Raw genomic sequence first — 17,883 nt, 5'->3', positions numbered from 1 at the left:
TTGAATGGCAACCGCAAGTCGGTTTGTGACGTTTTCATCGGCAACGTTTCGAAATACCTGTCGCTACAAAACGGTGTCGATATTTTATACGACATATATGTTTACTACGTGTACGAGCCTGGAACGATCCTCACTTCCAACGAGCAGACGACCGAGCGAACGGACTCGCTTGGCGAGTATCGCCTAAAAATGTCATTGTATTTCAAACATAGCATAAGACTAAGAATCATTTAAGGACTTACCTGTGAAATTACGAAGCGAATCCAACGACGCTAGAGGGAAATTTGCTATGATTTTACTGAATATTGGAGTCGCTGGCTATTTACTATTCAATCGATGCTACTGCAGTACATCTTACAATCCACTTATTTGATTGGTTGTGACGTCATCACTGCAGTGCTGTGATTTTCTGATAGAGGGCGGGCAACAGCTGCTCCCACACATCGCGTCCCACACAGTTAATGTGCAAAACACCTTGTGGTTATCATTGGGTCTAGGGACGGCGATCACCCTGCATATGAAAAACAAAACAAAACACTTACACCAGTACATTATACATAGCTGTGTGTATATGGTTGAGAACACCATCCGTTTACCAAATTAAGTGTCCGATGGCAATAACGTGCATAGTTTCAGAGTTTTTTTTATAGTCGCCGTGTACGTGTAAACAATAACAGTGATAATCAGAACAAGAATAAATAAATAAATGAATGAATAAATGTAAATAAATAAATAAATAAACCTGAGCAACTTAAGATATGCTTATTGTATTGCGATTGTAAAGTAACTTTGATAAGTTCAACGCGAACAATGACAATTTCAATGTTACCAAATTCAACATCTTCTCGCCTGTGTCTCGAAAATTTCCGCACACGCATTCGCCGCGTACCTAGTAGTCTAGTGAGAATGTGGGCCTAGTGATGGCGTTGACCCTGTATTTCAAGGGAAACTTCTTTTTTTTTAAATTAAAAAAACATGGATAAACTTTGTTTATAATTAATCAGGGTCTCCAACTAAATTGTTGTATTTCACTTGCTTCGTCTATAATCATAACACCGAGGTATACCCCCACATCAACATATACAGTTGTTTTTGGCAGTAAATAAAAACAAAAATGGAAAATTAATATAGAACACGTCAGTTTTAAATCTTTGAGGAGGGAATCACAAACATGGTTTCAAAGCCAACATTTAAAAAAAGGTAAAGATAAAATAGAATAAAATAAAATAAAAAGATAAAATCCTAACCTACCTACCCATACTACCCTATTTTCTGAGGCCATGTTAACAGAAACACACAATTATTTGTTTCGCCATATTTGTAATAGTGTAGACGTGTATAGTTGTTTACTGTTTTATTTGTGTGAGGGCGAGGGGTTAGGTGAGGCGAGGCTGTTTTGTTTCTTAAACAGAGTGTCGGTTACCCAGACTCTCGCCGATCTGGGCTGACGCCCTCAAGGGCGAAAGTCTGGGTAACCGAGACTATTTTTTTACATGGTTTCTTTGGCCTCAGTTGTTGTTGGTGACATAAACAAATCCTAAAATCCTGTTGGGGGAAAATAAAAGTGGAAATTGCCATAGAAATCAACAGTCCTATATTAATATAATAAAAACACAATCGAAAACCGGGTGGTCTCAACACAAGTTAACGCAGAAGGTTTCCCAAAATGCTGACTAGCTTTCGCTCTATTAAGCGAGCATCATCAGGTTGCAAATTGATATAATATGTTAATTTTCTCTGATGTCTCCCTACGGTCCAAAATGGACCTGGGAGTATTGCTAGTATATGTTATCACGTGATCCCAGGAAATTATACTTTTTAAAAAATAAATTAATATTTACACAATTGATGTCAATATGACGGCTTATTACATAAATTTTATTTCATATAAAAATCGTATTTTGGTCCAGCATAAAAGTATATGGTCAAAGGTTATATGGACACGACACGGGAACATCTCGTCTGTCAAGCGTAAGGATTATATAGACAATTAAATTGTACATGTGTTTTCATGACTAATTTGGTGATTATCCCCTAAAGCTAAATGTACAAGCCTACGAACACGACAGTACTGCACCAGTCGAATAAGTCAACTCCTAAAACACATCAAGTTAAACATACAGAACAGACAAAAATTGATGACCCACAATACATGGCGGGTAAATGATTGAACGGACGCACCTGTCATGGGTACAAAAAAAAACATTCAGTCGATGTGTTATGCATGAAAAGTGAATGTTAGACTGTTGTGTCAATTGTGATTATTATGGGTAGCCTTGCACTAGTCAATTTCCTGTCCAGGGGAATTTCATAATTGATAGTTCTTTCAACATTCCTTCCTCAATCAACAAAGCTAAGATAACCCCACCCCCGAAAAAAGTAATTGCTGTAAGCATGGCAAGTGCCGCACTGGGTCGGTGCATAAATCTTTCTACGGTATAGCGCCCTCTAACGGACAACTGTTCAGTTTTACTAGTAATGTATGTGAAACTACAATATATATAAATATTAAATTCAGAAGTATTTGTCGTGTAGAATACAAATACCATTGGCAATAAAGAATAGATAAAGTCTTGAACGAACTAAACATGAATAACTAGGTGGTAGAATTCGCAAAGCAGTCAAACGAATTTGAAGAACTCAGCAAGATGGGAGAACGCTCATAATACAGTGAAAATCAGTCAAGTTGAAACAAATTGACATTTTGTTCGATAAAAATCTTGCTAACATTGCTACATTTTATCGCCTTCCACACGACGAAAATCATACTAACAACTTTTATCAGGCATAACAAAAATCTTACCAATATTGCTACATTTTTTTTGCTTGAGCTAACATTACCTTATCCATCCAGTATGTGCCTATCAGATCGTCGCCAAACTATACTCCTTGCCACTGTAACATGTACTTTTTCAGGCATACCAGTAAATTAAAATGTACCCATTATACGTAAATTGTACTTCATTTTTTTCTCTAACCAGACAATAGCATGTAGACGTTCGGTCGTAGGTGGCGTGATATTTACTATTACTATAATATAGTAAACGCAACAGAATGAATCATTCGTTGAACAAGACTGCTGACATTTCCGAGTTGCTGCTTACTGCGCATTGAAAGTTACAGTTCTCTGGCACTGTTTCATACAACCATACATAATCTAATATCTAATAAGAAACTACACATTCATGCTACACTCTAAGGTAGCAAGATTGAATGAATACCTTTCTTGCTACATTTTGTCCAAATAAAAGGAACTAAAAGGTTCCCACCATGCAGACATCAAATGCAGACATCAAAACATTGGCGCCAAAATGTATGCGTCTAGTTGCAATACGTTTGAATAGTTGACTTCATTCAGACAAAATATGAAATTACAGTCTTGATATCTTAAAATGTAAAGCGTAGCCTGTGCAGTTTCGTATTGATTTCTACATGGTTTTTATCAAACAGAACCAGTCAACAGTAACTTGAAAGGCGCTGTAAATAGAATCAAGAATTCGTACAACGAGACATAACAACTTAGAACATTATGATCAAGATTGTCGACATCGCTGAGTTTCTATCTATCAGATGTAAAAAAAAAAAAAAAAGGAGGGGGGGGGGGCTTGGATAAACTCTAGAGAACTTTTATTCACTTTATAGCGAGAGGTGACTTGCCGGAATAATATTACTAAGAAAGGTTATATATATGACAGTACCTCGCACTGATTTATTACAGTCCGGATATTAGGGCTCAACAGGATACATGTGATATTACACCGAACTCACGGTGGGATCGATTACTGGAAGGCGATCATGGGTGAAGAAATCTCTGAGCTCCCCTAGTACCAAAAATCAATCATTTCCATATTATTAATCACACTACCAATCACTATAAAGTGTTCATGAATTAATTAAAACAGAGGTTTGATTTCCGTAACACTGTTTATGATTGACTTAAATTGTCTCTGTGTTGATTTGTCTAAATTACTTTATTAATCTAATTGACATGAAGGTTGTCAAGGTGAATTATCCGATTAAAGCCTGTCATTTTGATTATTTTCACACCTTCCCCGCTGAACAGTAACCCCCCCCCCATTAGTCCTGACATGCATGGGAATAATAGAGTGGCAAATCCGTTTCGTCGTAACACCAAATATGTACCCCTTTGAGGCAACGATCGTTAAAGAACAAACAACGCCTTGAGTTGTCATTGCTCCAACAGAAAAACAAAACAATGAATACTCTGGCTTGCGACAAAGCGTATCCTCGAGAAGTGTCATTCGATTCCCCGTAGGATGGCACTTTTGTCGATTAATCAGATAGTAATATTCCGTACAAAATATCGATTATTGAGTAAACAAATACGACCACAACTGTTACAGGATAGTCATTTGTCTACTACAATATTCATTTAAAATAATGAAATGGTGTACGCTTTTAGTATTTTAAATGAAAATCCCTTTTTGTTTTGTATAGAATCAAATAATGAAACTATGTCATCATGAACATTTTAAGTCATTACAAATGAAACATGTACACATATGGCTTTGTGTATTTCGTGAGATCAACATACCGTCTTCCAGTTAGTATATTTCAAGCTGAGAGTGTATTAATAACAATATGTTTATTGATTTACAAGGCCCCCGGCCCATATACAATGTAAGAAATGTACAACAAACTCAAAATCAAAGTCACATATCATTGGTTGGAATAAATACTAGTATTACATTATTTCACCTGTAAGCATCTCTCTTTGTTTAAATGCATTGTATACAAATTTACATACTGGTGTCTGAAGTTCAGGTTTGTTTGTTCTCATCAGTTTTATGAATTTATTAAAATTTGGCTCGGCTATGAATTCTATTGGGATGTATTTTTTTTCCTCTCATCGTCGTAGAAGGAACATACTAGAAAGAAAGTGATATTCATCTTCTACGTCACCACTGTCACAAATTTTACAAATTCTTTTCCATAGGTCAATGTTATGTTGCCTTCCTTCTTGAATTGAAATGTTGATGGTTACATTATGAAAGTTACAATGAGACATTCTATAATTATTTATAAGTTTTTTCTCTCTCTGCACACATTTAGCACGGGAATGCCAAGCCAGTTAGCACATCCTGCAGACTCTGAAACCCCCGGAGAAGCTGAAGGGGGAAAGAATGATGTTAAACAAGAGAAGACAGCAATTCCGTGGCAGTACAGACGACCTCCAATGCCAGCACCTCCGAGTGAAGAAGTAGATGACGACGACGACGACGACGACGACGACGATTCTGATACTGGCGACACTGTGGTGAAAAGGTCTGCAGACGAGAGCAAAACACTTCTCAGGAAAAGTAAGCATAAGATGAAACACACAAATACACAGTACATACATTTAGCTACATAAATTCACACATTTTATCTGAATAAGTACTTCATGGAAAACCTAGTCTAGTTCTAAACTGGTACAGTATTAACGTTACCAGTCTAGTCAAGGCAGTTACGAAAGGTGTTAAATTGTGGTGCTCCCCTGTAGTGAGTAAAGCACCAAGGGTGCATGTCAATAGTAATCCATCACAAATTGACAGACTGTCGTCATCAGACTGCACTGATATGTGCAACCAGGATTGTTTAAACTAAAATCATGTGGGGACACGATGACGTCATCATGTTTATATGAACACGGTTGGGGGGAGCACAGAATTATGTACTCTAACAACTGCCTTGACTAGACTGGTAAAGTAATGAAGTTTTCAATAAGTAATACTGTACCAGTTTAGAACTAGACTATGGAAAACCGTGTAGCTATATAGTGATGTACATAAATGAAGTTCAGACATATAGTTACAAAGACATTTAAAAAATAATAATTATTTGAGTTTGTAACTAAGATGTATAATCCACAAGGTTTCATCTCAATTCGATCACTCGTATAACTTTATATCAATCAGCCATGGCAGTTGTGTCCTTCTTATAAGCCCACGTCGGATTAGGGCTAAAATTAAGGCATGGAAAACAGGTGTCTGACAGAGCTATAGAAGAAGTTGGTCCAGAACAAAAGAATAAGTCATCAGTGTATTTATCTTTATCCCTTCTATGGCTCCACCGATGAGACACCACGAATACGAGAACGTGGGAATGAATCCCCCGCCTTTAATCAGACTGTGATACAAATGTGTGGCATGGTGTGCTATGCATGCCTTATACGCCACAAAGAATTGCTTTCCTCCGTCGATCAAAGAAAAAAACTGACAACACTAACACATAAGGCAAGGTGAGGGTTGGAATGGGGTGGATATTGGAGTAAGTCGTGTATAAAATTCTTTGAACAACAACAACAACAACAACAACAACAACAACAACAATAACAACAACAACAACAGCGGCGACGACGACGACGACGACGACGACGACGACGACGACGACAACAACAACAACAACAACAACAACAACAACAACAACAACAACAACATCCAACTCAGACAATCACAGGTAACATTTGATTTACTTTCCGTTTTACAGTTCGACAAACTAGTGTCACTTTTGACTACGCGGAAATTCTGAATATGTCGATGGACTTCTACAAAGCTCAGCGATCTGGAGTCCTACCTGCTGACAATGACATATCATGGCGAGGAGATTCGGCCATAGGTGACATGGGCTTTGCCTTCGAAGATTTAGAAGGCGGATACTATGACGGTACGGGATCCATACATTTTCCTTCACCGTTTATCCCTAGTTTATATTCAGATGCAGATTACATTTTGTCGTATTCCTACCCCCCCCCCCACCAGATATATGTTTTATTTGAATACTAGTGTGCAAGTACATGACCTATAAACATACAATCTAATAGTCTGCATGTACAATGCAGTGACGCGCCACTCAGTAAGGATTCGAAAACATAAAAATGCAATCTAGCATCTGTACTTGACGTCATGGAACGTCCACACCATGTTATGTTTACTAGTAATTCTATTAATTTCAGCGACAATAGTATTAAAGATAAACAAAAAAAGCAAAGACAGTCTACGTTTATCTCCTAAATTCCAGGTTTGGTTGTTTCAAAAGCTTGGCAAGGGGGTAAACCATTAACATTTTTTATTGCGGGAGGGGGCCGGAGGCTGGAGGATTCAGTATGTGCCGCCGTCAGAGACACAATATACATTGGGATTTGACATTTGCGGCTTGCTTCTGTGAAACAATTGTAATAGTTTTTAAAACTGCCGTGGAAGCAGTTTTTGTCTCAAGATGGTCAACAAATTCCCCCCTACTTTTATTTTGGCCTACGACAATTTTTTTCGATTATCCCCCCCCCCATCAAATGATGTATCCCTAAGTCTTACGATCCCACATTCTATCACTTTCTTCAAGAAAGGTTTTCAAAGAAATTTAATAAACCGTATATATATATATATACGTGATGAATCAATCGGTTGGGCAAATGATAGCGACAATAGAGTGAGTTACATCCGTGATTCGGAAGGGGGTATTACAATGGATTTTGTCTGTTTGCACTTCTGCGTGCCCATGTACTAAACATGCAATGGCCGATTTCTCTCAAACGTGATACAAAGGTGAAATACTTAGTACTATACGAGCCATATGTTAATAAACGTTTTCTTGGAAACACAGACGTCATTTTGCGACCTTTCTCAGTTGACTTTTCATTATGCGACGTTTGGTGACCTTTGAAGTTTGTTACCATTCCTTTTACAATTATATTAAGTGTCCGTCTTTGTTTTGCTTGTATGTATGCCATCCTACGTATTTTGTTGATATATAAACAAGTTCATTCAGTGAAAACATATTATTGAATCTTCGCTTCGTCAAATGTTCAGATACATGAGTGTAGATACCGTGTAATACATGCAAGTCTTGCTCAAATGAATACCCTAGACTTAAATCACATTCACATTTTCAATCGTTTTAAATTTGTATACTTTTTTCAAGTGTTGAAGTGAGACATTATTTTTACCCTTAAAATTTCATATCTCTTCAGCCGGCGATCACGTCAAATTTGGACTCCCCATGGCATTCACGACCACGACTCTTGCCTGGGGTGCGATTCGTTATCATGATACTTATTTGGCTATTGGACAACTTGATAAGGTTCGAGATACCATTAAATGGGCGACGGATTATTTCTTGAAAGCACATGTTTCACCAAACGAATTTTATTCACAGGTGAGGAAGCCATTTTTTAAACAAAATTATCATAAACATGTAACTGATGGAGTAATGATTACTAAACTTCAGATAAATTAATCAGAAAGTGGTATTAACTGAAGGATACGCATTTTTACAGGAATGGTCGACTTTTGGGCAAATTACTACCGCTTGTTTAGGGGGCAGCGGTTTCATAAATACATTTTTACGTGGGGTAGGATAGCACATATATACACAAACATCCATTGTGGTCATCCAATGGGGTTATCGATATATAGGTAAGTTTAGCTTAGTCCACTGCTATAACACCCAGTACCCCCCCCCCCCTCCCCACCACATCCACGTCACCCAATACGGTTTGTCATTAAACTCCTTCAGGCCATGGTAAAATGAAGCTTCAAACCATAAACACAACGCAAAACAATAGTGAAAACGCCTTTACTCGTCCAACATCACACAACTCATTTTATGAAAACATTTGGCAAATTGTGACCAAAGCATATTTTCCATCGATGAATTAAGTAGCATTTACCACGATGCTTTAACAGCCAAAAGTTAACGTTTGCGTATTTGCAGGTTGGAGACGGTGGTATCGACCATCAGTATTGGGGTCGACCTGAGGAAATGAGTATGGAACGACCTCCGAAGATAGTGGACGAATACACGCCAGGTTCAGATGTTGCTGGCGAGACCGCTGCTGCTTTTGCAGCTGCATCTATAGTTTTCCAGGATGTGGGTAAGTTGTTCATTGGTATATATTATAAATTACTTTTGCATGTGTCAGATTTACTTTGTAGATACAGTGCTTTGCAGGTTAGTGTTCACTGGCTCTGTTTGATCCGACCATATATTAGAAACAAAGTGCACATGTTATGAATAGGGTTTATTGCTACATTGTGTCTAAATGAAATGGTGTAGCTTGCCATTATGCAGGCATCAAAAGCAGACATCAAAACATTGTAACGTGTGGGCCTGGCGTCTAGTCACACCTAGAGTCCTTAAATGGCTTTTTAAGAATATCATTCGGACTAAAGGTGCCCATAAATGTCGATCTTTTTGTTTTAAAGTGTAGAAAGTACAGTTTCTTATTCTGCGGGATTGTTTCAATTATATAAAACCAGTGAACAGTAACTTGCAAGGCGCTGTATGAGTACTAGCTGCAGGGCCAGGGGAGGTGTTGTCCATTGTTAGTATTTCTCTCATCACATCATATCATTCTCAAGTCAGAGCACATATTTCTGCAGAAGCAACGAAATATGGACATCTTGGCGGGTACGTTTCTGGCGGTGTCGTAAAGAGGCCTATGGTTAACGTTTACGACGTTACATCATATCAACCCTCAAAAGAATGGTAGAAAATGGCCGTGTGAACACAGTCCAACGATTGGAACCATTAACCATAGCGTGTACAATTACTGAAATTGATATGGTGAATCTCAATATCAATATTCAAGAAAACCAGCTGTAGTTTAAGAATCACACAAACAGGAACATGATGCTAAGCTAATTACACAGTATATTTATAATTACAGTATGCTTTATTATTGTCTCAGCTCAGTTTATGATTTGGCGATTATTTGTTTTAATAGATCCAACTTATTCTGCGAACCTGCTGACCCACGCCAAGGATTTGTTCCTGTTTGCAAATACGTCTCAAGGCTGCTACACCTCAGGTGGTTATTATGAGTAAGTCATACAGTTTCACAATATTGCTATGCGATTAAGTATTGTAGTTCATTGGTCGCTATGCACTTCAATTGGTTGCTATGCACTTCAATTGGTTGCTATGCACTTCAATTGGTTGCTCAGTCCACAATTTATCATGTGACTAACCAATTTATTGATCAACTTTTTTATTTTAAATTTGATTGTTTGATTTTAACATAACATAACATAACATAACATAACATAACATAACATAACATAACATAACACAAACACTTATGTCCAGTTTCCATTTTAGGTTGTCATATAACCTTAAACCAATTGGGTGTAGTGGTTGGGGTTGGGTGGGGGAGGGGCTTTTGGTACTCCCAACATTTTCAGACGGAGTGTATGCGGCCCAAATTAAAATCACCTACCCATGTATAATCCAAAAACAGATCAATTGGCAAAATCATTCGGTCAATTACCAATTTGTTCTGATGATATGGGTATTTCTACAAAATGAAGATGTTTCCCCATGTTATCGACCACTATGATGACTATGACATTTTGATATGAAAAGTCGACCCATGTTAGGGATTTTTACCTTATCAATTTCATTACTTGGGCGGCACATACCAGTACCCCCACCACCCCAGTCTAAAACCCTATACGTTCTTATGGCATTGTACAAACCGGAAAAAATAGATTAAGTGAATTAAGTATAATTGTGAGGTATAAGTGGATGACAGACAAATATAAAGCTTTACGCAATACTTTATAAACTATCAAAACCCTGAGATCTCATCTTAAAGTGTTACTCTCTTTCTCTCAGATCAACAAAGTATGGGGATGAGTTGGCCTGGGCAGCAGCATGGATTTACTATGCTACGTCCGACCCCTTCTACCTAGCTGAAGCCGAGGCACTTTATGAATTGCATTGCAAGGCCCGTGCCTGGGCTCACGCATGGGGAAACAAAAATGTTGGAGTGCAGGTAAGACTATTGACATTGTTGAATTACCTCCTCTCCACCACACACAGACACAGACAGACAGGCAGACAGACAGACAGACAGACAGACAGACAGACAGACAGACAGACAGACAGACAGACTTATAGACAGACATACACACATACATACATACATACATACATACATACATACATACATACATACATACATACATACATACGTACGTACATACATACATACATACATACATACGTACATACGTACATACATACACTGTACCTACGTACGTACGTGTGTATATATATATATATATATATATATATATATATATATATATATATATATACATGTGTGTGTGTGTGTGTGTGTGTGTGTGTGTGTGTGTGTGTGTGTGTGTGTGTGTGTGTGTGTGTGTGTGCGTGCGTGCGTAATACATCCTATCCTATTAATTGGTACATATTTTATCCATAGCTTCTACTCTGGCAATTTACTGGTACTAATGTGTACAGTAAAAAAGCCAAAAAATTCGTGGACAATTGGTTGCCGGGTGTCTCTCTTCCTTATACTCTGGACGGCCTGGTTTATCGCGACCAGTGGGGACCTCTACGATACGCAGGTTAGTGTCGAGTCACACTTAGTACATATAGCATTTTGTGCAGGAAAACATGACGGGACATGATATGTGAGCGTTTAGGTTGACTTGCTCAAGTCTCCGTTCGTTATCTTTTCACTCTATTTGAATAGTGTTTTTCTTAGTAACTAATTGCAAACCGTCGGGTGAGCACTAAGTCCATAGAAGAAACTGGTAAATTCAGTTGAGGACATTTTCCTCTACATAAAGGGCCAACAACTAAATTCTTTGTTTGCCATCCGCTAATAATGGGTAGATTTATCGGCAGATTTAGAAAACCCCAAACAAATTTCGTTCTACACAAAAGACTGTATTTTACTCTATTGGAAAGACCGTACAAATATCTTCCGAATAACTACACGTTTAGTTGTTTACGACAATCAGACTTTGGATTTTGATATTTATATTTCACCAGAGGTATAGATTTAGATACAAACAGAAAATGAATTCACAGTTTTATATGATATGCTAGCATTGTCTTTTTTGTGTGTGTTTGTGTTTTTCCCTGCCTGGTAGGTTTTGGGGAAATTCAAGGAGTACTTAATTGATGGAGACCATCTAAAATGACTAACAAACTTAAAACATTTGAACAATATGGGAAATTAAAAAAACATCTCCCGAGTGACTGGTGACAGTCTCGCGTGTAATACTAGTATATATGTATCACACTTGACACCGTTGATGACACAACAACTTAGTAGCAACTTGCTAATATGCAATGGTGGTTCATTCTTGTTCACCGTGTTAGTCCCGGAAAGTTGAAGGACCCAAGACAATTATAGATAGTGGTACCGACATTCTTGAACACAGTGAACAGAATACTAAACAAGACTGCTACAAGACAAGTTTATACTGTTTTCCATAATAACTCTGCGTGTTTTCCATCATCAGCGGGAACTTGTCTGATTGCGCTAATTGCAGCCGAAGAAGGGTTGGACAGTCTGGATGTTTACGTACCCTGGGCTCGTGGTCAGTTGCATTACATGTTAGGGGACAATGCTGCTGGTCAAAGTTTTGTTGTCGGATTTGGTGAAAACCACCCTAAGAGCCCCCACCATAGAGCAAGGTAAAAACTGTCAAATAACTGTTAACAAAAGACCAAAATGTTCACCACAGTCTCTAGCTGTGATTACGAACAAGCAATTAAAAACCCAATATATTAGAGATGACCCATGATTACTATAGATGGGATGGAGTGTATATGTGTGTGTGTGGGGGGGTGTGTGTGGGGGGGGGTGGGGTGGGGTGTATGTGTGTGTGTGTGGGGGGTGTATGTGTGTGTGTGTGGGGGGGGGTGTATGTGTGTGTGTGGGGGGGGGGTTCTTTGATTAGTCTCGTTAATCTTGATACATCATCTAATAATATTTGAAGGCTAAGACGAAACCACTTGTACTTTTCCCAATGTCACATGACACACATTTGTGCTGTCAAACTTTTAAAATCCGTGTAACGTTTCATATTTTTGTGTGTGTTCCCCCCCTAATACAGTTCATGCACGGAAAGCCTGACTAGTAGCGCTGCCTTGACGAGTCCAGATCCTAACCCTCATCTGTTACACGGAGCTCTGGTTGGAGGTCCTAATGTCAACGACACTTATACGGACAACAGACAAGATTATATCTCCAATGAAGTGGCCTGTGATTACAATGCTGCGTTCCAGTCTGCTATAGCTGGTGAGAACATTAGTTGTCGTTTCTTGTTGTTCAGATATTCATATGCAGATGGTTTGTTGTTGTTGTTGTTGTTGTTGTTGTTGTTGTTTTGTTACAAATACATGTATAACCATATAATGTCAGCATGATTGTAAACAAGTTATATTGCCTTCACCTGTATGTGTCAAAAGCATCATTATTCAACTGGGTGAATTCTTTTTTCAGAATGATATATTACCGTCAAAGATTTGATAAAATTGGCATTATAAAGTGTGATAAGTTTGCTTTGATTGAACCCCCCCCCCACCAAATAACCACTGTTTAGTTCAACTGACATCAGATAACGTAAAAATGCTACAATTTTTAATTATCATATATTGTTCTTACAGCCCTTCTTCACTACGATAGGAATAATCCATAGCCATAGAAACTCACTGGAAAAGGCAGAAAACAAGATGGCGGTGACAGTTTTATGACGTCACGATGTTATGGTCGTGTAGTGGTCCAAATATCGAAATTGTCTTTTTGAATATTTAGTTAAAATCATAAATGAATTAAATTCTCTATTATATTAACACGCACATATTGAAGGTTTACTTCTTCTTTTTTGTAGATGGAATTTTCTATCGACATGCAAATATTCTCTCTCGACATGTAAATTTATAATTATATTATACCAGTATATTGATGGTGGACATCGAGGGATCTGATTGGTCTAGACATCGAACTAGCGCGTCTAAAACGAGTGATAATGCACTGCTGGTACGATAATGCACTGCTGGCACGCGTCCAAATTTTGTTCGTCTACGAGCGTTGAGTTGTAGTCCGCCGTGATACTGATAGTGAACTCTTCGAATTGTCAGAGGAGGATTTTCTCTCAATGAGACAATATTTTATGAGAAATTATTGAAGGAAATTTCGAAAGCAACCAAGTCATCGCGCATTTGTTCAAATCATCACCTACTACATGTACTAAGGTCAAGGCATGCACGAAATCGGTCCCAGCTAGCCTCGGCGCGGCGCGGCTAGTTGGAGTGGAAACATTGGTGAGCTGTCCTGTCCTGTCATAAAAATGAAGCAAGTGAAAGAGCTTACACTGGCCGACTTACCATTAATCTAAATATAAATTTGTCTGGGATCCTGTCCTAGAGTATCAGTCATCAATACGAAAGGGAAATCCTCAAACCCGAAAATCTACTGACGTAACTTCCAGTAATATAAATACATTGTAAATATCAACCTGTCTATCACTTCACCGAGTCGCGAATTCGGCCGCGAACGAGCGAAGCATGCTGTATTCAATAAACCACTTCAAGTTTATACCTTGAGTCAAACAGGTTGTTTATTCATCACTGTGCACTTTTAATGAGCCGATCAATGTACAGATTATCCCTAGAAACGACGAGCAGATAAAATAAATCCAGTCGCTGCACGACGTTCACGTTGAGGCCAAGATCAGCTGTCTTGAAAGCAGCGTTATTGTTATGCAAATTAGCCACCGGGGCGCATATGAAACGAGAAAACGTTAGTTCTTATCTTGTTTCCGATATTTTCAATATACTGGTATAATATAATAGCGATAAACCACCCCCTGGGGAAGGTATACCACTCGGTTTTGACCAGTGAACTCAATATATGCACTCGCTATCGCTCGTGCATATATTTCGTTCACTGGTCAAAACCTCTTGGTATACCATCCCCAGGGGGTGGTTTATTGCTTAAATATTTACTTCATGTAGATGGATTCTTTACTAACACGTAGCTTCATAATATGTAGATAACATTTTTGTGCGGACATGCAAATTTACTCTATCGACATGCAAATTTACTCTAACGACATGCAAATTTACTCTATCGACATCTAAATTTGAATATTTACTTCATGAGTAGATGAATTTTCTATCGACATGCAAATTTACTCTATCGACATCTAAATTTGAATATTTACTTCATGAGTAGATGAATTTTCTATCGACATGCAAATTTTCTCTATCGACAGGCAAATTTACTTTATCGACATGCAAATTTTCTCTATCGACATCTAAATTTGAATATTCACTTCATGTGTAGATGAAATTTTCTATCGACATGCAAATTTTTTCTATCGACAGGCAAATTTTTTCTATCGACATCTAAATTTGAATATTCACTTCATGTGTAGATGAAATTTTCTATTGACATGCAAATTTACTTTATCGACAGGCAAATTTACTCTAACGACATGCAAATTTTCTCTATCGACATCTAAATTTGAATATTCACTTCATGTGTAGATGAAATTTTCTATCGACATGCAAATTTTTTCTATCGACAGGCAAATTTACTCTAACGACATGCAAATTTACTCTATCGACATCTAAATTTGAATATTTACTTCATGTGTAGATGAAATTTTCTATCGACATGCAAATTTTTTCTATCGACATGCAAATTTTTTCTATCGACATGTAAATTTGAATATTTACTTCATGTGTAGATGGTTTCTTCACCAACTTGTAGATTTTAAATATTTACTTCGTATGTAGGGATAAAATGGTGTAACTTGTAAGACTATCTCAATATGCTTGAAATTAAAGTTACTATGTTTTTTACATTTGCATTGGAAATAATGTTTTATTATAAGTTATTAAAGGTGATTGGTAAATGTGGGCTGGGTATACAATTGAGTGTGTAAGTGAGTGAGTGAGTGAGTGAGTGAGTGAGTGAGTGTGTTGTGCATGCATGTGTGTGTGTGCGTAGCTGTTGTGTGTATATATATATATATATATATATATATATATATATATATATATATATATATATATATATATATATATGCACGCGCATATGTGTGTGGAGTTGTGTGTTTCACCATATATTTCCAGTTGTCCACGATTTCACTGGCAATAAATACTCGAATACTGTCTGTCCGCCTGCCTGGATTTAATTTATTCAATCTTTCTCCCTCAGCGTAATTAATTCTCAGTTGAGTAATCGGTACATTGTAGTATAGAGGGCGGTTTATAGAACGAACTCATCGCGAAAATTATAAAAATGGTAGTAAAGAAAGAAACTGACAGCAGTAGGAAAACCCGAGAAAATAAATGGCGATACCAAATTAGAAACAATCGAGAAATTTTTCAGAATATATCATATGTAATCACATATTCAGAGAAAAACTGCAAAATAGTGCGTTTCAGATATTTCGAACGACCCTAGTTCAAGCCCCGACTCTAAAGAATTGTTTGCATGCAAACAGGTAAAAATGGTAAGAATTTACTTCAATTTCCGTGTACACTTCATGCCTTGCCTCAGCTTTGGTCAGTTTTTTAAAAAAAATAATCGCATTCCAGAGAGAAACTAGGTCTTTTTAGACTATAATAGTACAGTCTGCATAACGTGTTCATCTACTTAACTTATAATTGTTTTAATTCTTCTACACTTCATCAAACTCTTACGAAAGTATTGTGACCGACGAGTATCTTATATTGGTGTCGAAGCAATTTGTAAAAAAAATTAAAATAAAATAAAATAAAATGAATTAAAATTTCCGACCTATCTACCCTATTTGCTGAAGTCATGTTATCGGAAACAAACATTTTTTTCCCCAAATGTATTTTCATTTCCGTACGTTGTGCTAGCCTCAGAAAAAAACGTCAGAAAATGCGACGTGCGTCGCTTACTTTCAAATGTCATGATATTAAATGTACAAACGTGTTGAAAATATTGACTTGTCGATGGAGTCGGATGTTTATCGAAATTCCAAACACTATTATTGGCAACACGAACATCCCTGATACATTTTTGTATCAAAAAAACCTCAACAAATAAAAACAATACATAGTCAAACAAAAAGCCTAAAACATAAAACGAACGAACTGTTTAAATAAGAACGAAAGGCGAAATTAGTCACTGTATACAAAGATCTCACTTAACGCTAGAATGTCATCCACATCATCGCCCATGCAATTAAAAATAAACTGTCAGGTAAGAGTGTATTTTTGCAAAAGACAAAATAGTATCATTTGGGTACACGTGAGGGACATTATAACTTTTAAACGTGGGTAGTTTAAAAACCAAGGCATTTCCACTTCAGATCTTTTGGATTGCAAATAACATCACGATAAAGTGGCCATATGGATGAGCATTGAGGTATTCATTTCCGATCGGGTTTTTAATTAGAAATGGAACAAATCTCCCTAAGTTTTTTAATTGACAAAAACAACGTCACATAAAGTATACCAAGTACTTGTTTGTAACCCAAGGGTTTTTTTATGTGCGCAATATTTGTATTCACATACATAACAAACCGTTGACGTATTTTAGAATCTTCATTGAGTTACAAACACGGACTTTGTCTATGCTGTTTCACATTGTATAAATAGAAAAAACACGCTGTGTTGTAATCTAAATCCTGAACAAAATAACTATGTTTCATCCATATGGTCATTTTAATTAAAAAAGTTGACACCCTATTAGGAGAGATTAACACCATGTGCCATCCACATACAAATGATTAATACATTTACAACCAAAGGTGATAACCAATAAAATTCTAAATAATGAAAACAGGTACGCCTGGTCCAGCTATCAAACAATTTACGGGGGAAAATGCACGTCCGTTGATCAATGATTATTTGTGGTATCTCGAAAACACAAGAACACTGGAGAACATTATGGTTTTAATAAGTTCTTTCAGAAGAAAAACACATATCAGCAGAATAACATTTTTATTTTGAAACCAAATTGATAATCAGTGATTCGTAGAAAACTGTCAGTTTTAGAAAAGGTTGCTATATACATGGTACTAGGGGGATAATTTCAAGTTTTTCGCGCTAACTCAAGTTAATAAAGGAAGGAAAGAAATG

At 37.2% G+C, this 17,883-nt stretch overlaps 1 protein-coding gene across 1 annotated transcript in view; it reads left to right on the top strand.

Moving 5' to 3' along the window:
• Positions 1-13,457, top strand: part of LOC144449704 (endoglucanase E-4-like) — a 13,698-nt gene extending 241 nt beyond the window's left edge. The window contains exons 2-11 of the mRNA XM_078140281.1: positions 4,588-4,611; positions 6,494-6,666; positions 7,970-8,154; positions 8,713-8,872; positions 9,725-9,821; positions 10,615-10,774; positions 11,225-11,369; positions 12,276-12,450; positions 12,873-13,057; positions 13,426-13,457. Of these exons, the coding sequence (XP_077996407.1) occupies positions 4,588-4,611; positions 6,494-6,666; positions 7,970-8,154; positions 8,713-8,872; positions 9,725-9,821; positions 10,615-10,774; positions 11,225-11,369; positions 12,276-12,450; positions 12,873-13,057; positions 13,426-13,457 (1,336 nt within the window). The remainder of the gene's footprint in view (positions 1-4,587; positions 4,612-6,493; positions 6,667-7,969; positions 8,155-8,712; positions 8,873-9,724; positions 9,822-10,614; positions 10,775-11,224; positions 11,370-12,275; positions 12,451-12,872; positions 13,058-13,425) is intronic.
• Positions 13,458-17,883: the final 4,426 nt, after the last annotated feature.

The sequence above is a fragment of the Glandiceps talaboti genome, chromosome 18 (genome assembly GCF_964340395.1).
Source record: "Glandiceps talaboti chromosome 18, keGlaTala1.1, whole genome shotgun sequence".
NCBI classification, from domain to species: Eukaryota; Metazoa; Hemichordata; class Enteropneusta; family Spengelidae; genus Glandiceps; species Glandiceps talaboti.
Note: the sequence above shows the minus strand (reverse complement) of the source record. Positions and strands in the feature narration are given on the sequence as shown.